The sequence below is a fragment of the Silurus aristotelis genome (assembly GCF_946808225.1).
Source record: "Silurus aristotelis genome assembly, chromosome: 22".
In the NCBI taxonomy this organism is placed as follows: domain Eukaryota; kingdom Metazoa; phylum Chordata; class Actinopteri; order Siluriformes; family Siluridae; genus Silurus; species Silurus aristotelis.
The window spans coordinates 9,599,998-9,623,124 of record NC_139595.1 but is presented as its reverse complement, the minus strand read 5'-3'; the positions used below and the strand labels follow the sequence as shown (position 1 = coordinate 9,623,124).

The following is a 23,127-nucleotide window of genomic DNA, read 5'->3' as shown; positions in this document are numbered from 1 at the left end:
AAAAGAACAAACATAAAAACCTGAAGCACAGCAGCGCAGGCCTGTAGTTTTTCATGACCAAACTGATAGATTTTTTTACTGACTATGCTCAGTGCTTGTGCAAAAGCTCTCACAAATTTTATTTTCTTTCTCCTGTGGGCAGCTCACTGGCCATCATGCTGTTTTTTTTTTTTTTTCTCAACAAATTCAGTCTTCAAAGGCAAAACCCAGAGCTCAAACCAAAAGTAGACATTCAGGGCTATTAATTGTTTAAACATAAATCTAATAGGCACATCTGGAAACACCTGGAAACCTAGCCAGTATTTTTTGTTCTTGAAAAAAAAAAAGGGTGAAATCAAGCAAAAAAATGCCATGATGTTTAACACAAAATATATATACAAGTGTATGTGTGTGTGTGTATATGTGTGTATATGTATGTATATATATATATATATATATATATATATATATATATATATATATATATATATATATATATATATATATATATACGTATACATATATATATATATATATATATATATATATATATATATATATATATATATATATATATATATATATATATGTATGTATATGTATATATATATATATATGTATGTATATGTATATATATATATACGTATATATGTATATGTATATATATATATATACGTATATATGTATGTGTATATATATATATATATATATATATATATATATATATATATATATAAAAATTTGAATTCATTTTAGGCTCTTGTCTTCAGTTTATACCAAAACTATTATTAGCCTTACTTTCCAATTCTTTTGAAGCAGGCTGCATATTAAGTATTGGTTAAATTTGATAAGTGATAGAATAGTGTAAATCTTTCATAGATTTTCGATTGTATGATTTGCATTGGTGATATTTGGGCCTCTTCATTTGACATCAGTGTCCAACATAACTAAACTAATGTTCTTGTAAATAGACCAATCCCCACATTCAGGGTTCAAAGTCTAATCTGGCAACTCCAGATTAAATATATAAAGGGGTCTTCAACAAACTCATGGCACAGTTTTTAACCTGTTTGCTAACATATTTACAAAAGCCTGTGCCAAATTTATTTTCTCTGTTCGGCTACATCCTAAGCATTGTCTCAGTATTAAAAAAAATACAAATAAATAAATAGTTAGAACACTAGGTGTCGCTGTCACATAAAGCAGGGTTTGATTTCCTTTTTTTCCCCCCATTTCACAGGGTTGTGCAGGCCTTCATTAATGCTTAGAAGCTTAAAGAAGGAAATTGAATGTAATCTGAAGTCTGTTTAATTTGCCAGGAATTAATTTGTGTAATGAAGGCAAATGAAACGTGAAATATTTAATTGGCGCAGAATTGTTCAGACATACAAACAAACCAATTATTAATTACTAATTGTATATTTTTTTACTCTTATGCTCATCATTAGATTTGCTTCACTCTGTGTGGAGATATCATGGGGGAGGTTAGAGTGGAATTTATGTGGAAATCATAATCCCATGCCAATCACTGCCTGCAAAGTTCTGTTTCTTTTCGCACAAACAAAACTCTCTTTCTTCCCTTTCACACTTGTTTCCCCTAAACAGGCCAGTGGTGATTTGGTAAAAGGGTTTTAAAGCACTGCACAGAGTGGCAGAGACGAGATGTTTGTTTTTCCTCAAAATTACTTTGGTTACGCCATCTTTTTGCATAAACATGTGATGGAAGAGTATCTGCAAGAGTGAAAGAGAAAGTTTATAGGACTGTGGTGAGACCTGTGATGATGTATGGTTTAGAGACATTGATTAAAAGACAGAAGGTGGAGCTGGAGGTAGCAGAGCTGAAGATGTTGAGGTTTTCGTTGTGAGTGACGACGATGGACAGGATTAGAAATGAGTTTATTAGAGGGACAGCGTATGTCGGACGTTTTGGAGACAAGGTGAGGGAGGCGAGATTGAGATGGTTTGGACATGTGCAGAGGAGGAACATGGGGTATATCTGTAGGAGACTGCTGAGAATGAAACTGCCAGGATGAAGGAAAGGAGGAAGGTTTTTGGATGTGCTGAGGGAAGACATGCAGGTAGTTGGTTTGAGAGAGGCAGATGTAGGGGGTATGGAGATGAATGATCCGCTGTGGCAACCCCTAATAGGAGCAGCCGAAAGAAGAAGAAGATCTTTTTACATAAACAACAGAACATAAATGAATTAAATGTTGCCAACAGTTCAGCAGGTCAGCTTTCGAGTCTTAAAGGATAAAGTACATCAAACAGGATTTGCTAATATATCGCATGATTATTTTTTGGACCGAAGCAGAGTGCTTTACAGCACAGCACTAGCTGTCACGGATCATAGCTGTCTGTGTCTTTTTTCTACTTCATGATATTTGAAGTAGATCTTCCTCTTTCTCAACCTCAAGTAAATCAGCACAAGTGCAATTGAATTTACTATTTTCTTGCCCAGCGTTAGTTCCTAATAACAAGCAATCTGACTAATGGACTGTAAATAAGACCAGCAAATATCCAGCCAAAAAGATCACAAATGGAAGTTCCATTGTTCTGTGTTTACTCAGTATCTCTGTAGGAGAGTGTGAGGACAGCACACACGGTGCTACAAAGAAAGGCCATGTTCCTGATGCCAGGCAGATACTGTTTCTGTGTGTACTAGTTTTATTTGTGATGATCATTCTGAAAAAAATTGACATGTAGCTAAAAATACAGCATTTTTTTTGTAGTGTAAATGCTACATATATTGTTCTTTTACAAATGTTCACCATCCCAGCAAGAAGACTGAATTTCTGAATCACATCACTGAAATCTCTTTCCGTGTTTTCACTCTTTCCGTGATTGGATCTCAAGGACCGTGTGTATGTGCAGCAGAATAACGTCGAGAACGTGTATAACTTGGGCCTGATCATCTTCCGAGACCAAGTCATTCGGTACGGATGCATCAGGGACCACCTCCGTCAGACGCTGCTGGATATGATCGCTAGAGAACGGAAGGGCGAGGTGGTTGACAGGTGTGTACACGTTCCTTCCTGGTTTTTTCAGTAGTTGTGGTGTTTAATGGTGTTTTTTTAAGCTCTAATGCTTATTTATGGCTACATTCTCTAATGTACTGCCATAAAATAGCATTTCTACGAATTCTATGAGATGCTAAATTGGTTTTCTACAGGACAAATAATAAAGCATTACTGGTTACAGGAAATAATTCTACAGGGTAGAGGGATGAGGCCTGACAAAAAAAAGAGTGACTGTTAGAAGTCAGTCAGTTATTAAAAACTTATTCTTCAGTGAACTTTTTTTATTTACTAATGTAATTTGGCAGCAATTACAATTTTGTTTAAACATATACACTACATGGCTAAAAGTTTGTGGACACCTGACTATGGCAGCCAGGTCTTTTTTACCCAAAGTGTTGGAACATTTTTTTTTTCTTTTTATTCTTTTTCACCCTGCCCCAGTGTACAAAGTGAGACCCCATACTGTGATTTGAAGAGCTCGAGGGTTCTGATGTCAGCCCCATTGAACACACTTGGGATGAACTGTAAGGCTCTAGACAGCCAAATACTCTTTCTTCTTCCTCTGACAAAATAATCCTCAAGACAATTAACTACAGAATAACAAGCAGCAAATAATACAGAAGCCTTGCGTTACTTCACCTTAGCAATTGCATTTGCACATTTTTTCAAATCTGTTTGTAAAGAATCTACCACAAAAATAATTGTGTACATTTTTTAAAACTACAAAAGCAGTAACATATTACAACAACAATATTCATATTATCATCCTTAATAAAAATCAACCATTTTCTAGAAAAGGATACTGTTAATCTTTTTTTTGTTTTGGGGGATGTCATTAAAGTAGCATTTATTTGTTTTATTGTCCCTTTCTATTTCTCTTTCTCTCTTAGAGGAGCAATTAGAAATGCCTGCCAGATGCTAATGATCTTGGGCTTGGAGGGACGTTCAGTGTATGAAGAAGACTTTGAGACTCCATTCTTAGAAATATCTGCAGAGTTCTTCCAGGTTGGCAATAACAACGATAATACCTGCTTTTCCTCAGTCTTAGTGTAATAACACTGTAAACACATGCTTTATAAATGCTCTAAACAAGTTAATGATTTGTCAGTTTAGATATGTGGCTAAGTGAGCAGTCATGCTATTTTTCAGGAAATAATTCAGTTGGTTTGTGTTGCTGGTGGGAGAAGCTTGTCATTTGCATAATCATAGTAAACACATGGTCATTGATATTTGAAAAAAAAAACCCTGTTCTCCAAAATTGCAGCTCTGTTATTCCTTCAATCTTTCCATCTGTCCATTAATTTTATGTGTCGGTTGGTGTGTATTTGAGACCAGCGGCTTGTCCGTAGTGAGTCGTCTAATTGTTGCGCTGTGTTCAGGATGTTCTGTTCTGTGTGCAGATGGAGAGTCAGAAGTTCCTGGCGGAGAACAGCGCCAGCGTGTACATAAAGAAAGTAGAGGCACGGATAAACGAAGAGATTGAGCGAGTGATTCACTGTCTGGACAAGACAACAGAGGAGCCAATCGTCAAGGTAGTGGAGCGGGAGCTCATCTCCAAGCACATGAAGACCATTGTGGAGATGGAGAACTCTGGCCTGGTTCACATGCTCAAAAACGGAAAGACGGAGGGTAAGTGGTGTTATTTTCATGCAATTATTCGAAAAAGTAGTGACTTACCTAATAATAGATATTCATATTTAATAATAATATGAACAATGACTGGGGGATTCCGAAAACACATGACCTGCTAACTGACCTCCATTAGGAATCAGTCTTTTTAGAGTTTGTGGGTAATGTATTGCAAAATAGGTGAACGATTTATTGCTTAATTACATTCTTTCTCACATTTCTTACTCTCTCTCTCTCTCTCTCTCTCTCTCTCTCTCTCTCTCTCTCTCTCTCTCTCTCTCTCTCTCTCTCTCTCTCTCTCTCTCTCTCTCTCTCTCTCTCTCTCTCTCACACAGATCTGGCATGTATGTATAAGCTGTTCAGCAGGGTGCCAAACGGGCTGAAAACAATGTGTGAGTGTATGAGTTTATATCTGCGAGAACAGGGAAAAGCGCTGGTGTCTGAGGAGGGAGAAGGCAAGAACCCTGTTGACTACATACAGGCAAGAAACCCCTAAACCTTCTACTACTCTGATTGAGTGTTATTTCTTTTTATGGTACGTGTGGTATTTTTTAATAAATAACAGGCATAGAAAGGTTATTTCTTTCAAACGAATCAATACACTTTTTACATGTAATAACCAGTACATGCTGCATGCAACACGCCGCAAGACCTGTGGTTTTGGACTTGCTCTGAGCCAGTACAGTTTGGCTCTTCTCAAATTCCCTCAGATAATTACCCATTTTTCCTTTCTGAGAACTGACTGTTTACTACCTAATTCATGCCACCTTATGACAGGTTCCATTATAACTAGATAATCAATGTTAATCCCGTAGCCTGTCAGTGGTTTTAATATCATGGCTGATTAGTATATACTTTATGAACTGTTTGTTCATTCATTCATCTTTCTTAGAATGATCCTGCTCAGGTGCAGAGAATGCAGAGAACCCAGACAGCCACTGGGAGATCATGCAAAGACACTCCATAAACACACATCAATACATAACCAGTGCAGTCACATTGATGGGACATTCAGACCAATTCTGTGTTTAGAAATAAATTTGTTCACACCTGTGAGAACAGAGTTCACCTGGGTGAACCACGAACAGAGTTAATTAAGTTTGATTTAACTTTAATTAAAACTACAAGGCATAAAATCCAATTCAGAACAACACACAGACATGTGTTAACTAGCACACACACACACACACACACACACACACACACACACACGTCTTTCTTTTACTCTGTTCAATGCAGTCACACATTGTCTTCTGTATTCTGTCCTGCTCCATCTGTTGCAGCTCCTCATCAGGATATTCAGGTCCATTTTAGACTTGCCTTTACATTTTTATTGTAAGTGTGCTTCAAATTATTATTAATAATAATTTTTTTAATAAAAAAAAATAAATTAAGCACAGGAGAAGATCAGGATAAAGGACTAGTATTAATAATGTTTAGAGTCCAGGGATAATGATCAGCTTTTGCTTTTGAGTCCTGGCTTATTTCATTAATGCCTCTCTCATTAGTATTACATAAACTGATCTGGGAAAAGGAATGTATAGACGCTCCTCACTTTACAACTTTAGCGGATACGAACAAACCTGTCCTCAAGTGAAATTTGTTCAGAGTCGGGAAAATTTAAATCAGGGGAGAGCCGCCGCGAGCTGGTCGTTGACCGTAAGAGTCTAAATGATGCGCACTGGACTCGGGCGAATAAATTTGTTTTTTTTTAAGTGAATTTTTTTTATTATTATAAATTTTTATGACTTTTTTTTGTATTACTTGATACAAAATATTGTATTCAGTATTTTGATTTGTTTTAGTATATTTTATTGTTTATTTGATTGTATTTATAACTCTTACATCATTAGGAGATATACTATATATATCAGGTAGTCAATAACGAACACAGTAACAACTTAGGAACAAATTTACGGTACGAACGGTCGTTTGGAACGTTTGTATTTAATGTAACTATTTTAAATAATATCGGATTTCTATATAAAATAACTATTAACAACTTGGAGAGTATTATCAAAATACCATTCAATTATTTCTATCAATCACTAGGTCATGTTTGGATCATGTGAAGTACAGAGAAGCGATTTCTTTAGATGTAAAGATGAAATAAAAATGTAAAGATAAAATTTACTTGTAGTATACAACAGTTATCCCAGTGCTGAATTATCATGTGGCTAATAGGCGGTTACTCATTTATCATTAGCAGTGCCGTACTGTGCAATGTAACAGTTTGCTCACACAGGCTAATGTTATTTAGCATCAAACCAGTGTTTTAATTCTGTGTTTAGTAGGAAGAAAAATCTTTTAACGAGAACGAAATTTGAAAAGTGAACAACGAACAGACTTAATTAAGTTTGATTTAAGTTTAATTAAAACTGCAAGGCATAAAATCCAAAGATGGAGCATTCTCTGTATGTTAGGAAATAAAACGTTTTTAAAGGGAGGAATTTTTTGACACACACACACTGGCTGAAGCAAGTTTAGCTTTAATCCAGGTAAGCGAGACAGAAGTGGGGGTAATTATACAGGATAATGAGGAAAGTTTCTGTTTCATCATGCTCATTGTACAAATCTCTTGCCGGTTTGGATGTCTGTGTCAATCGTTTTTATTTTGGAATGTGACTCTCTGTTGTGTTTTCCTAAGACAAAATGTTACCTCTGACTCTGGCCAATAACTGCTCTGATTTAATGTTAAATTACATTTATCCAGGTGCACAACCTGCTGGTATTGTACAATGTGCCACTAATATGAGTGGATCAGAATTATTTTCTTGTTTTGGAGGCTTATCTGAAGGGTGACTGACCTGAAGTTTACAGATTGCTGTATTACATTTAGCTGCACTTCAGTTGCACCACACACAGGGAGAATATTAGATGAATTTTTAAAGTTTTGGTATTTGCTTCCTGCATTGTATAGTAAATTGTAAAATTGCTGTGTGCAGTAAGATAGGCTTTTAGAGTGGACGTCACTTGAACAAAATATATTCTATACTTTTCTTTACTGCAGTGTGGTAACATTTTCTGTTCATTAACCTTTGATGATACATTTATTTGACTTGGGTATATTAATTCGGCTCAACTGGACAAAATGCACTCAGTGGCCTGAACAACATGCACAGAGCTAAATAAGTAATTGACTTACTTATCAAAGTTAGTTATCAAAATGATTTTTGCTTACCTGGTTGCTGAGGGCAAAGACCAGACAGACACCAATATGAAGAAGGGTTTACATAAATCCTGTCACTGCAAAACATTACAAGCTCTACAAACACTCAGCAAGTCAGAAGCTTATAAGGTGTGATATGTATATATCATTCCCAAAAGTATTGGTTCACCTGGTCATAAGTACAGTATGTGAGTTTTGAGCATTGCATTCCACATTTAGTCCCAATTCGCTCTTGAAAATCCATACACTCTTCTGGAAAGATGTTCCACTAGATGTTGAAGTGCGCTTATAGATATTTGTGTTCATCAGCCACAAGGGTGTTATGAAAGGCAGATACTAATGTAGGTGAGGAGGCCTGGGGTGCAGTCAGCGTTCACATTCATCCCCAAGGTGTTTAGTAGGGATAAGTTTAGAGCTCTATAGCAGCAAGATCTTCCTCTACAAAACATGTAAACCAGATCTTCAAGGAGCTCACTGTGTGCACAGGGGCATCACCATGCTGGAACAGGTTTGGGTTTCCAAGTTCAAGTGAATGCAATATTTTATTATAGGGCATCTAAAGAAGTCTCATACAATTGAGTGCCTCCAGCTTTGTGGTAATAGTTTGGAGAAGAACCACATATAGAAGGAACGGTCAGGTGACCCAATACTTTGAAATATTGTGTATATATTAATGTAAACGTTTTCTGTTTCTTTTGAAACATGATTTATTTAGAGGTACATGCTGAAAGGCTGTTCCTTACTTCCCTACTTCTGCCATACTCTCTTCCATTCAATATTAATGTAAATGTCCAAATGATTTATATTTATTTATTTGACTTTTATCCAAAGCAACTAAAAGCAATGAATAATCCAAGAATAGAGCTGGCTGAATGCTGGCTGAGAGCCTTGAACATGCCTAATAGCAGTTGCCAACATTATTTGTTTACAATTATTAATGTTTAATCCTTCAGCAGATCCTATTGAAACCTAAATGTCTCTTTAAGGACATTTAAAAAAAAAAAAAAAAAAGAGCAGATATGATATTAGACTAACATAAATAAATATCAATGATGTGGTTAGATGTCAGTGTCTGTTCCACAGGGCCTCCTGGACTTGAAGACACGATTTGACCGCTTTCTGCAGGAGTCGTTCAGTAACGACCGGCTCTTTAAACAGACCATCGCTGGAGACTTTGAGTACTTCCTGAACCTCAACTCCAGATCACCTGAGTACCTCTCACTCTTCATTGATGACAAGCTGAAGAAAGGAGTCAAAGGAGTACGTTCGCACAAATCCAGTTTGTTTGTTCCTTACCTCTGTTCCATTTATATTATATTATATTTATATAGAACTGTTACCCATTTGTTTATCTGACCCTTGAGAGATGGTGCAGTGTACAAAGACGAAAGAACCACATATTGACCTGATTTCCACAAACTTTTGTTTACATAGTGAGCCATATATATGTTGTGAACCTAGTTTTACCAGAGATTTAATTAATGTTTGCAAATATTTACCATGCAAACAAAGTTTATTTTTACTGTACTGTAGTCCGTTGGTCTGCTCAACCATCACTTAAATATGGCAACAGTCTTAAATTGGTACTGTGACTGAAATGTCTGAGGTGAGGGTCAGCACAGACACACCAGACAGAAGTGGAGATTTTCTGTTGTGGTAGCCCATTCTCTATCAGTTTAGTTCTGTGCATTCTGAGATGCTTTTCTGATCAGCATGGTTGTAAAGAGTGGTAATTAGGGCCCGAGCACCAAGGAGCAGAAAGGTGTGAAGCCCTATTGTTTTCGTTAGAATTTAAACTTTTTTTTTTTTTTCTTTTTTTTTTTTTTTTTTTTTTTTTTAAACACCCTTAACATGCTCGAAAACTCTTGAAATTTGGCACACACGTCAGAGTCCTTTGTCACTAGGGCCGGACAAAGGCTGGAATACGGGCGTGGCACTGTAGCGCCCCCTGTAATGCAAAAACAAACATTGGTGCACAGATCCGGCAATTATGTTCGCACATGCACGAGAGTTGGTACGCATATAGACCTCATCGACCCGAACAACTTTCGCCCTCAAAAATATGAGCTCCACCCAACAGGAAGTCAGCCATTTTGGTTTGTTTTATAAGTGCATGCGGTGAACTTTTAAATACTCCTCCTAGGGAAATCATGCGATTGACATCAAACGTGGCGAACATGATGCCGAGACATTGCTAAATTGCGAAGGGATTTTTGATATCTCGAACGGTGCTGCCATGGCGAGGCGACAAATTTATGTCGAATTCAGAGAACAGGAAGTTTCTAATATCTAAAGCAAGGAATCTCTTATTGGGATGACACTAGGTGAGTATGTTCGGCCAAGGTTTCCGATCACATTGATTTGCCTATTGTGAATCTCGGACATAGCGCCACCAACAGGCGCCAGGAAGTGTGTCAGTCACAAAAGGTGGATTTTTTGACAGTTGCATGTGGTGAACTTTTAAATACTCCTCCCAGGATATTCATGCGATTGACACCAAACGTGGTCAATATGATGCCGAGACATTGTAGATGATGAATTGAGAAGGGATTTTTGATATCTCGAACGCTGTTCCCATGGCAACGCGTCAACCTTTACTTTAATTTTCAGGCATATTTAAGCTCTTGGCATGCACTTTGGGTGCCTTAACATGCTCGAAAACACCGGAAAATTGGCACACACGTCAAAGTCGTCTGTTATTAGGACCGGTCAAAGGCTGAAACATAGGCGTGGCAGTAGGGCTCTGTAGCACCCCCTGTAATGCAAAAACAAATATCGGTGCACAGATCGGCCAAAAGTACGCACATGTACAAGAGTTGGTATGCATATAGATCTCATCGGCCCGAACAACTTTCACATTCAAAGCCATTAGCTCTGCCCAACAGGAAGTCGGCCATGTTGGGTTGTTTTATAAGTGCATACGGTGAACTTTTACATACTCCTCCTAGGGAATTCATGCGATTGACATCAAACGTGGTAAACATGATGCCGAGACATTGCCCTTGCTAAATTGCAAAGGGATTTTTGATATCTTGAATGGTGCTGCCATGGCAAGGCAACAAATTTATGGCGAATTCAGGGAAACAGGAAGTGTCTAATATCTAAAGTAAAAAATGTCTTATTCGGATGACACGCGGTGTGTATGTTCGGCCAAGGATTACGATCGCATCGATGTGCCTATTGTGAATCTTGGACATAGCGCCACCAACAGGCGCCAGGAAGTGTGTCAGTCCCAAAGGTGGATTTTTTTGACAGTTGCATGTGGTGAACTTTTAAATACTCCTCCTAGGATATTCCTGCGATATCAACATAATCAACATGATGCCGAGACATTGTAGATGATAAATTGCAGAGGGATTTTTGATATTTAAAACGCTGTTCCCATGGCAACGTGTTAAACGTAACTTTTATTTCAGGCACATTTAAGGCTTTTGACGTGCTTAGATTAACTTGAAATTTTACACATACATCACATTTGTCGGCTGTTAAGTGTGGACAAAAAGGTCGGACATTGATGTGTCTCTTAAGTGGCTCACTAGCGCCCCCGTTTGTCTAAAATGTGGGGTTTCTTCTACCTACATTCCCCAAATGGGTCAGTAACACCATAAAATAGTCCACTGATATTTACCCACTTGATGCACTTGCCCACAGTGCATTGTTTTCTGGGAGGCACCATATAGCGATACACAAATGTGCGAGGGCATGCCATTGCTGCTTGCAGCTATATTTTTAGTTACTGTTGTTACTGTGATTCGTGATACTGTCATTGTGGTGGTGCTTTTGTTTTAAGATAATGCAGTATTGCATACACATTAAAAGCATGTATATTTGGTTGTTTTGTAGTTGACTGAACAAGAGGTCGAGTCCATCCTGGATAAGGCTATGGTGCTTTTCCGGTTCATGCAGGAGAAAGATGTTTTTGAACGTTACTACAAACAGCACCTGGCCAGAAGGCTTCTCACCAATAAGAGCGTCTCTGACGACTCTGAGAAAAACATGATCTCCAAGCTTAAGGTAAGAGGCGCTCTTTGTTCTATTTTTTCACACTTTTTTCCTCTTTGATTCTGCTGCTCCTTTGCGTAAAGTATACTTTTGAATATTTTTTCCACCAATTAATAAAAAAAAAAAAAAAAAAAAACAGCTTGCCAGACTTTAAATAGCTATACATCACCAAGCAGTTGATAGACTTTTTACTTGTTGTTGAAATAGAAGGAAGTTCTGTCTGTGATTTTCACTGCAACTTCTTAATATACAGTCTACTCCGAATGTGTTAGAACGAAAAGGACAACACTGTTGTTTTTTTGTACTGAAGACATTTGCGTTGGAAAAGGCAAGGAGAAGTAGTTTTAATTTGCATATAGACATGCTAAACAACAGTAACATCAACAACCACATCCACAGAGCAGGGATGAAGGTATTACAATCCATTGATATTAAGAAAACTTTAGGAGCACTCCTGATTGGAATTGGCAAAAGATTGAAAAGGCCAAAGTGCAGAGAAAGAAAGGCTCTGCTCATGATTCAAAACATACTGTACAAGTTTATCTATAAATTATGGTGGAGGAAGTGGCAGGGCTTGAAAATCCATTGCTACACAGCCATCATGATTGCACAAGCCAGTGCACTCTTAGTGTCAGTCCCAAGCCCGGATAAATGGGGAGGGTTGTGTTAGGAAGGGCATCCAGCATAAAACATGTGCCAAATCAAATATGCGGATCACAAACCTCAATTTCATACCGGATCGGTCGAGGCCCGGGTTACCAACGACCGCCACAGGTATCGTTAGCCAACAGGGTAATTGGGCTACTGTGGGCTAAAGGAGGAGAAGGAGAGGAGTAAGACGTCTATCATACGTGTGAATCCTTGTATGAAACAGCAAGTGCGAACCTTAAAAAACATAAGCCACAAGCTGCATTAAAAAACAAATCATTAAATCTTTAACAGGACTTGAAAGTTGCTTTTGAAAGTTACATATAATGTGGTGTAGATGAGTATTTATCTTTCATAAACTTTATAGGGCACTGGTCTAAAGCAGAGAAAGATATTGTAAGCATTTGTGCAAAAGCATGTCATGAGGTGTTAGGAAATTCATTAGGCATCATGCTTAAAGGAAACTCATTTCTCATTAGTTTAATTCATGCAGTGAATGCAACACTGCTGTGCTAAAATAAAAACATTATTAAATAGTGACATGAATTAAAATGCTGCTCAAATCTATAAATTAGTTTTATACACACTTATATTACCAAAAGTATTGATTCACCTGGTCATAAATACGGTATGTGAGTTTTGAGCATTGCATTCCACATTTAGTCCCAATTCGCTCTTATAATTCCCTTCACACTTCTGGGAAGATGTTCCACTACATTTTGGAGTGTGCTTATGGATATTTGTGTTCATCAGCCACAATAATATTGTGAAAGGCAGGTACTGATGTAGGTGAGGAGACCTGGGGTGCAGTCAGCGTTCACATTCATCCCAAAGGTGTTCAGTAGGGTTCAGATCAGAGTTCTATAGCAGATCACTCAAGATCTTCCTCTCTAAGCATGTAAACCAGATCTTCAAGGAGCTCACTTTGTGCACAGGGGCATCGCCATGCTGGAACAGGTTTGGGTTTCCAAGTTCAAGTGAATGCAAAATTTTATTATAGGGCATCTAAAGACGTCCTTTACAATTGAGTGCCTCCAGCTTTGTGGTAATAGTTTGAAAAAGAACCACATATAGAAGGAACAGTCAGGTGACCCAATACTTTTGACAATATAGTGTATATGTAATACCCTCATGATGGTATTCTGTGTGGTTGCTCAGCAATGTTAAAAGAAATTGCGTGAACCTAAAGTAACCTAAACAGATTTTGATTGCTTTTTGTTTCATGCTGTCGGCCATTCTACCTTTTATTGTCGTTTGTTTGCTAATCATGTAATTTGATCCCTTATAACACTAGAGCAACCATGAGCAACCTGACAAAAACAGCAACTATGGTCAGTAAATAGGAACATGAGCGTTACACACCGATGTTGTGTGTGTGTTGCAGACAGAGTGCGGTTGTCAGTTTACGTCTAAACTGGAAGGCATGTTCAGGGATATGAGCATCTCTAACACAACCATGGACGAGTTTCGGCAGCACCTGCAGTCCACTGGGGTAAGAGACCACCACCACAGTGGTCTGACAACCACTAACTTATATTTTTTAATGAACATATATAACACCAGAATCACTAATTGCAACACATATATTTCATTACAATCATAATAAATGTGTGTGGGAGTTTTCCTTTCATTTCCAAGGTGCAATTGTACAGAAATGCACACACCATGTATTACCAAAACGGAGTACAAACCCAAAAGAGCTGCTGAAACTGATATATCAGCTAACAAGATTATTATCCAGCAGTATGGATTTGTCTTAAGTCCAGCAATGTCAGAAAATAATGAGCAACACTGTTTTAATTTCATGATAGGAACACTTCTCAGAAGTCCAGTTGGCCTGTGAGTGGGACCTCTTGGACAAACATAGCACAGGAAAAAAATGTGCCTCCATTGCTGTTTCATTAACTTGCTGATTCAATAACTATCAACAACATGCACACACCCACATTTCTAAACTGTGTTTGCCGTGTACAAAACGTTGTGCAGTCAGTAATTATGGTGTGTATATGGTGTCATTTTGTCTCAGGTAACTCTGGGTGGTGTTGATCTCATTGTCCGAGTCCTGACTACAGGTTACTGGCCAACACAGTCAGCTACGCCTAAATGTAACATCCCTCACTCCCCACGGCATGCCTTCGAAGTCTTTAGAAGGTACAATCAATGCTCCGGTGTATATCAGAACGATCTCAAGTGGCCATAATATCAGAATTACAGACAGAACAATCGTTATGTTTCTTTATAAATTTGTCCTCATTGTATTTTTGCCTTGATGGAAATGTACTGAAAGGTAAATATAGTACACACTGTTTTGCACAGAGCTTTAACCAGCCTGACAAAGCTTAACCTGGTTCTTGAACAGTGGCTGTACTGTATAGCTTGGGTCATTTTTTGCTATAAATAACCTGACTGAACTCTTTGTTTAGACTAGCAAGCCTATTATGTATCAAGACTATTGAATCAAGTCTGTGAGAACAAGGAAAACATTACTACCTTTTGCAGAACATGGTATAAAAGGATTCTAGCTTTATGTGTGAGCTGTGTGAATTCTTTGTTACAGGTTTTACTTGGCCAAGCACAGTGGCCGGCAGCTCACGCTGCAGCACCACATGGGCTCCGCAGACCTCAATGCCACCTTCTATGGGCCTGTGAAAAAGGTAACACAGTCTAACTTTTAACATAAGTACAATAGATTATTAGGTGCACAGTACTGTTTTGTAATATGCACATCCGTTAGATTAGCGCATCCGGAAAGTATTTACAGCGCATGTTATGTTAATGGACTTTTTCCAAAATGGATTAAATCCATTATAATTCTCAAAATTCTACAAACAATAACACATAATGACAACATGAAAGACGTGCATTTGAAATCTTGCAAAAAAGGAATTCCAAGGAATTGTCTGTAGACCTTCAAGACAGGATTGTATCGAGGCACAGATCCGGGGAAGGGTAACCTGGAATCCAGGTACTGCTCATCACCTAGCCAATACCATTCCTACAGTGAAGCATGGTGGTGGCATGAACTATAAGACTAGTCAGAATAGAGTAAAAAGATGAATGCAGCAATTTACAAAAACATCTTTTAATAAAAAAATCTGCTCCAGAGCGCTCTGGGGCTACAGTTCAACTTCCAGCAGGACAACGACCCTAAGCACACAGCCAAGATGACAACCAGTCCAGACATAAACCCAATTGAACATCTCTGGAGAGATCTGAAAATGGCTGTGCACCAACCCTTCCCATCCAACCTTAGGAAGCTTAAGAGGTTTTGCAAAGAAAAATTTGAGAAACTGCCCATAAACAGGTGCTTGTATCATTATATTCAAAAGACTTGAGGCTGTAATTGGTGCTAAAGGTGCTTTAACAAAGTATTGAGCAAAGGGTGTAAAACCTTATGTACATATGATTATTTTTATATTTTTATTTGCAAAGATTTCAAACACACTTCTTTTAATTATTATGGGGTATTGTTTGTAGAATTTTGAGGAGAATAATGAATTTTATTTATTTTGGAATAGGGCTGTAGCATTACAAAATGTGGAAAAAGAGAAGCGCTGTGAATTTTTCACTGTACATAGTTTAGGCATAATATTATGACATTGTAACATTATGAGGAGTTAATGAATAACACTGATTATCTCTTTATCATAGCGCCTGTTAGTGGGTGGGATATATTAGGCAGCAAGTGAACATTTTGCCCCCAAAGTTGATGTGTTAGAAGCAGGAAAATGTACAAGCGTAAGGATTTGTGTTTGATAAGAGTTTGATTGTGATGATTAGACGACTGGATAAGAGCATCTCCAAAACTGCAGCTCGTGTTCTCAGTCTGCAGTGGTCAGTATCTACGTATCAAATGTGGTCCAAGGTTGGAACAGTTGTGAACCTGGCGAAAGTGCAACAATGAACCATGGCTCATTGTTGCACATAGGGAGCGACGGCTGGCCTGTATGGTCCGATTTAACAGACTAGCTAGTGTCACTCAACTGGCGGTCCCTGAGTTACAATGTTTCGACTTATGATGACGAGTGATACAAATTTAATTTTTTTATATTGAAATTTTCATGCTGCATTTAAATTTTCGTCTGATATGTTGGAACGCTACCAGGATGTACGCATCTCCCGCCTTGTGAGATACCTTACTCTCGCCAGCTGTCAACAGAGTTCAGGCGTCTCAGTGTTGAAGCACGTATATTTTTCTGGGTTTTTAGTGTTTCAAAGCTCAACTTTAGATTTTGTCTTTATTTTTTATCTGCATCGTCACACATTGAAACAGAGCGTCTCCGGCTCCACCCTCTGCTGGCGAACCGGCGCTCGTCCGTGCGCTCGCCACCACATCCATAGAGTATCTCACAAAAGTAAGTATACCCCTCACATTTCAGCAACCATTTTAGTATACTTGATAATTTAGAGTAGTCAATGTGCAGCTTGTATAAAAGTATAGATTTACTGTCCTCTGTCCGTTATTGGCAAAATAGTTGACACAATCTAAAGTGAGTACACCCTAAGTAAACATGTCTGTTCACAAACTGTGTCTGAAGTGTCAATATTTTGTGTAAGCACCATTGTTATCTAGCACTGCTATAATGCTCCTGGGCATGTAATTCACATTACAGAGCTGCACAGGTTGTTGCTGGGATTCTCTTCCACTCCTCCATAATGACATTATAGAGCTGCTGTATGTTAGACGTATGCCCCACATTCTTCCTCAGCAAGGCAGCTGTGTTTTGGCAGTGTGTTTGGGGTTGTAATTCTGTTGGAAAACTGCCATTTGACCAGGTTTCTGAAGGGAGGGCATCATGTTCTGCTTTAGAATGTCATGTTGGAATCCATGTTTCCCTCAATGAACCACAGGTACCAGCAGCACCCATGCAGCCTCAGACCACGATGCTACCACCACCAGGCTTAACTGTAGGCAAGACACGATTTTCTTGGTACTCCTCACCAGGGCGTCAGCACACATGCTGGACACCATCTGAGCCAAACAGGTTTATCTTAGTCTCATCAGACCACAGGACACGGTTTCAGTAATTCATGATCTTGGTCAGGTTGTCTTCAGCAAACCATTTGCAGACTTTCTTGTGAGCCAGTTTCAGAAGAGGCATCCTTCTGCGACGAAGGCCATGCAAACCCACTTGTTGCAGTGCGAGGCGTGTGGTCTGAACACTGACAAGTCGAACTTACGCTTCTGCAACCTCTAAAGCAATGCTGGTAGCACTCATGCATCTGTTTTTTTTTTCGAAGCAGCTTCTGCACCTAACGCACCCTGACTCAACTTCTTTGATGAACCGTTGCGAGGCTTGTTCTGGGTGGAACTCGTTTTGGAAAACCTCTGTATGACCCTGGCCACTGTACTGTAACTCAGTTTCAGGATGTTACCGATGCTCTTATAGCCTGGGGCATATTTGTGGAGAGCAACAATTCTAATTTTCAAATCCTTAGAGAGTTTTTTCAATAAGGTGCCATGTTGAACATTCAGTGGTCAGTATAAAAGAATTGTACTCAAAGTTTTAACTGCTCCAATACTAGATTTAGATTTTTTTACAAGCAGACATAAACAGACATAATGAATAGGACATGTGGCTTTGCATGGTTACGCAATGTACAGCTGTTATCACTTATCACTCACTTTTGTTGTCGGTTATTTAGACAATAATGGCTGTATGTTGAGTTATTTTCAGAGGACAGTAAATCTGTACTGCTACAAGCTGCACATTGACTTCTCTAAAATATATCCAAGTTTCATTTCTATAGTATTGTCCCTTGAGAAGATAAACTAAAATGATTGCTGAAATGTGAGGGGTGTACTCACTTTTGTGAGATACTGTATATTTTCCCCAATTATTCAGATTTTTTTCTGAATTTCCTTTTTTTTAAATTAGATGTTTTGCTTATTATAACTATATAAAACCCTAATTCAGGGTATTTATGCTTAAAATTATACTTAAAAATATGCAAAAGCCACATTTTGAGTTCAGTATCTTTAACTTCGGCATTTCGAATTTCGCACGACAGTGCATGGGGGATTTTCTTGATCAGCTTTACTCATGCTGGGGTCAAAAATGTTTTTGAATATAAAGGTGAAGCAATTTGTGTAAATCAACATTTGAATTGTTTTTAATGATAATTGCAGATGGCAAGTTGACAACCGTGCTTAAAAAATCATTGTCAAAAAACATTGTTTAATTGTAATTAATCGTATAATTAATTACATTTTGTAAAATAAGTAAGTTATATATGCATAAATTAAATATATACAAACATTGAAAACAAGCATTTGAACGTAGAAAAGCCGCAGTAATAATTTTGAAAACAGTTTGAAAACAGAAGTTACTGTTGTATTAGACAAACTAACGCTTAACTTTAGCAGCCCAACTAATCGATAACTGCAACGAATTTCATTATCAATTTTTATCAGTTAGTTGTTGCAGCCCTTCTGTATATACGGTATAACCTATATAGTACAGAACCATACATTGCTCTGTTTAGCTAAATATGCTAATATACTGTTATTTATTCAATTCTTAACAAATTACAGTATACAACCCCATGCTGATCACCATTCTTGGGTAGGCTAGACCATGTCTTCACTTATGATATTTTCAAGTTGTGATGGGGTCATCGGAACACATCTCCATCGCAAGTCAGGGACTATATCTATATTATTGAAGACACGTAATAAATCCAATGAAATACAACATAGTTGTGGTAATGGCTGCAGTTTCCAGATACAGCATGTTAAAAAAACTGAAATGTCATTTTATATATTAGATTCAGAATCTAACATCTAGATTTTAGGCAGGCAAATAGTAATGTAAATGAAGCCTTTTTATATTTGCCTTTTTTTATATGCCTCTGTTAGAACCGCGTCCAAAAATATCTTTAAAATCTGTGAGTGTGAAGTTGTAAATAGCTGTTCCCTCCATGCTCTATATCTCTGTAGGAGGATGGGTCAGAGTTAGGCGTAGGAGGTGCACAGGTAACGGGCTCCAACACAAGGAAGCACATACTGCAGGTATCTACGTTCCAGATGACTATCCTCATGCTCTTCAACAACAGAGAAAAGTGCACTTTTGAGGTACAGCAGCTGGATTTATTCTCTACATATTATTATCATTACTAGTAGTGGTAGTAGTAAATTACTATATTATTGTAGGAGATCCAGCAGGAGACTGATATCCCAGAGCGAGAGCTGGTACGAGCATTGCAGTCTTTGGCATGTGGAAAGCCCACACAGCGAGTGCTTACCAAGGAGCCAAAGAGCAAAGAGATTGAGAACGGCCACATTTTTACAGTCAACGACCAGTTTACCTCCAAACTGCACAGAGTCAAAATCCAGACAGGTAACACCATTAGACTCTTCTCTCTTTTTATCCTTATTCATCATTCAACAAGCTCATTTCTCATCTATCTGCTTCACAGTATTTATCATAATCAACAAGAAATCCAGTTGTAAATACAGTAAGATAATGCGTTGATTGAGTAGTGACACAATGAACACAGGAGTCAAGTCAAGTTTATTTCTAAAGCGCTTTTCACAACAGACATTTTCTTAAAGAAGCTTTACAGAATTTTAAAAGTTAAGGTGAATAGTGTGCATTAATCCCTGATAAGCAGCCTGTGGCAAGGAAAAACTCCCTTAGATGTTATGAAGAAGGAACCTTGAGAGGAACCAGACTCAAAAGGGGAACCCATCCTCCTTTGGGTGACATCAAGTGTGTGATTATAAATCTTTAAACAAAACAACTGGAGAGTGAGAAGTAACATGAGCACTAGAATGTAAGATTATAAATAATGTTCTTTCTACAGTCTTTCACAGTCATTTGTGGTTATAAAAGTAGGAGCTACTGAGCAACTCATAAAATACCTCAACATTTGCAATCATCATAGATTCAACACCAGCTTCTCCATGCCAGAGCCTTTAAACACTCAAAGAGGTCCAGTGTTCAAACTCCACATGAAGTGGGATCCAGTTGGCACTGGCACTGGCACGACTCTAAATATCTAGAAGCAGGTGTTTAGCCTCAAAAAGAATTCAGCTTCTTAGCTACAGTATTATTGAAAAAAGGCCCACGTTACTGGCATCTGTGAAAAATAATCGAATGCTGACGACAGTGAAACGTGCATGTATGCTAAAGTGGGATATTAGGGGGAAACGGAGCACAAGTTATATTCTGATTACAGAGGCATGTCCAGATATTGGATCAGTCTCATAAAGTGCCACATAGGAACATGACACAGATTCAATCTGAAAATATTGACATACATTTGTATGCAATGTTTACATAGCTTTATCTGATCTTACTGACATTTAGACTGATGTGAATGTAGTCAGTGAGACTGATATATTTACAATAATGGCATTTAGCAGAAGCACTTGTTCAGAGCGACACACAAAAGTGCTTTAAAACTCTATCAATGAATAAATCTATGCTAGATTACAAACTTGCTATAAATCATCCTACAATAATTTTTTTTTGGGAAGACAATCCGTTTTTTTTCTTATTGTAATGCATTTTTGTATGGCTGGTTTTCTTTGCACACTTGTAATCAAGTGTTGTGTGGTTCAGTTGCTGCTAAACAGGGGGAGTCCGACCCTGAGAGGAAGGAGACGCGTCAGAAAGTCGACGACGACCGGAAACACGAAATCGAGGCAGCCATTGTACGCATCATGAAATCTAGAAAGAAGATGCAGCACAATGTACTCGTAGCAGAGGTGTGTTTACTTACCACTAACAACTAAAAAAACAACAAAAAAAAGTCTATAGAAAGTAATAAGTAAGTAAGTAAAATATACGTGTGTGTGTGTGTGTGTGTGTGTGTGTGTGTGTGTGTGTGTGTGTGTGTGTGTGTGTGTGTGTGTATATATATATATATATATATATATATATATATATATATATATATATATATATATATAATATATGCAGTGAGGTTTCTCCCACTTAGAAATCATGGAGGGGTCTAAAATTGTCATCGTAGGTGCATGTCCACTGTGAGAGACATAATCTAAAAAAAAACATCCAGAAATCACAATGTATGATTTTTTAACTATTTATTTGTATGATACAGCTGCAAATAAGTATTTGAATACCTGAGAAAGTCAATGTTAATATTTGGTACTGTAGCCTTTGATTGCAATTACAGAGGTCAAACGTTTCCTGTAGTTTTTCACCAGGTTTGCACACACTGCAGGAGGGATTTTGGCCCACTCCTCCACACAGATTTTCTCTAGATCATTCAGGTTTCTGGCCTGTCGCTGAGAAACACGGAGTTTGAGCTCCCTCCAAAGATTCTCTATTGAGTTTAGGTCTGGAGACTGGCTAGGCCATGCCAGAACCTTGATATGCTTCTTACAGAGCCACTCCTTGGTTATCCTGGCTGTGTGCTTCGGGTCATTGTCATGTTGGAAGACCCAGCCTCGACCCATCTTCAATGCTCTAACTGAGGGAAGGAGGTTGTTCCCCAAAATCTCGCAATACATGGCCCCGGTCATCCTCTCCTTAATACAGTGCAGTCGCCCTGTCCCATGTGCAGAAAAACACCCCCAAAGCATGATGCTACCACCCCCATGCTTCACAGTAGGGATGGTGTTCTTGGGATTGTACTCATCATTCTTCTTCCTCCAAACACGTTTAGTAAAATTATGACCCAAAAGTTCTATTTTGGTCTCATCTGACCACATGACTTTCTCCCATGACTCCTCTGGATCATCCAAATGGTCATTGGCAAACTTAAGACGTGCCTGGACATGTGCTGGTTTGAGCAGGGGAACCTTCCGTGCCATGCATGATTTCAAACCATGACGTCTTAGTGTATTACCAACAGTAACCTTGGAAACGGTGGTCCCAGCTCTTTTCAGGTCATTAACCAGCTCCTCCCATGTAGTTCTGGGCTGATTTCTCACCTTCCTTAGGATCACTGAGACCCTATTAGGTGAGATCTTGCATGGAGCCCCAGTCCGAGGGAGATTGACAGTCATGTTTAGCTTCTTCCATTTTCTAATGATTGCTCCAACAGTGGACCTTTTTTCACCAAGCTGCTTGGCAATTTCCCTGTAGCCCTTTCCAGCCTTGTGGAGGTGTACAATTTTGTCTCTAGTGTCTTTGGACAGCTCTTTGGTCTTGGCCATGTTAGTAGTTGGATTCTTACTGATTGTATGGGGTGGACAGGTGTCTTTATGCAGCTAACGACCTCAAACAGGTGCATCTAATTTAGGATAATAAATGTAGTGGAGGTGGACATTTTAAAGGCAGACTAACAGGTCTTTGAGGATCAGAATTCTAGCTGATAGACAGGTGTTCAAATACTTATTTGCAGCTGTATCATACAAATAAATAGTTTAAAAATCATATATTGTGATTTCTGGATTTTTTTTTTTTTAGATTATGTCTCTCACAGTGGACATGCACCTACGATTACAATTTCAGACCCCTCCATGATTTCTAAGTGGGAGAACTTGCAAAATAGCAGGGTGTTCAAATACTTATTTTCCTCACTGTGTATATATATATATATATATATATATATATATATATATATATATATATATATATATATATATATATATACATATACATATACACTCAGTATCTCACAAACAAAAATTTGCAAGAAAGCTCACAAAACAGTTTGTTGAACAACAACCTGGACATGACATGGACACGGCACGATAAGTTACAACAC

At 38.1% G+C, this 23,127-nt stretch overlaps 1 protein-coding gene across 2 annotated transcripts in view; it reads left to right on the top strand.

Annotated features, from left to right (window-relative positions):
• The window catches only part of LOC310717521 (cullin-3-like), a 37,387-nt gene that overhangs the window by 12,536 nt on the left and 1,724 nt on the right, over positions 1-23,127 (top strand). The window contains exons 4-16 of one of the 2 annotated variants that reach the window (XR_014530869.1): positions 2,833-2,993; positions 3,887-4,001; positions 4,397-4,625; positions 4,961-5,106; positions 8,878-9,054; positions 11,638-11,808; positions 13,829-13,936; positions 14,471-14,595; positions 15,002-15,098; positions 16,718-16,799; positions 19,385-19,519; positions 19,598-19,784; positions 21,012-21,157. Coding sequence is in view for 1 of the 2 variants with exons in the window: in XM_083525700.1 (XP_083381826.1) it covers positions 2,833-2,993; positions 3,887-4,001; positions 4,397-4,625; positions 4,961-5,106; positions 8,878-9,054; positions 11,638-11,808; positions 13,829-13,936; positions 14,471-14,595; positions 15,002-15,098; positions 19,385-19,519; positions 19,598-19,784; positions 21,012-21,157 (1,797 nt within the window). In the remaining variant the exon portion in view is untranslated. The remainder of the gene's footprint in view (positions 1-2,832; positions 2,994-3,886; positions 4,002-4,396; positions 4,626-4,960; positions 5,107-8,877; positions 9,055-11,637; positions 11,809-13,828; positions 13,937-14,470; positions 14,596-15,001; positions 15,099-16,717; positions 16,800-19,384; positions 19,520-19,597; positions 19,785-21,011; positions 21,158-23,127) is intronic. The other variant, XM_083525700.1, reaches the window with a different exon arrangement.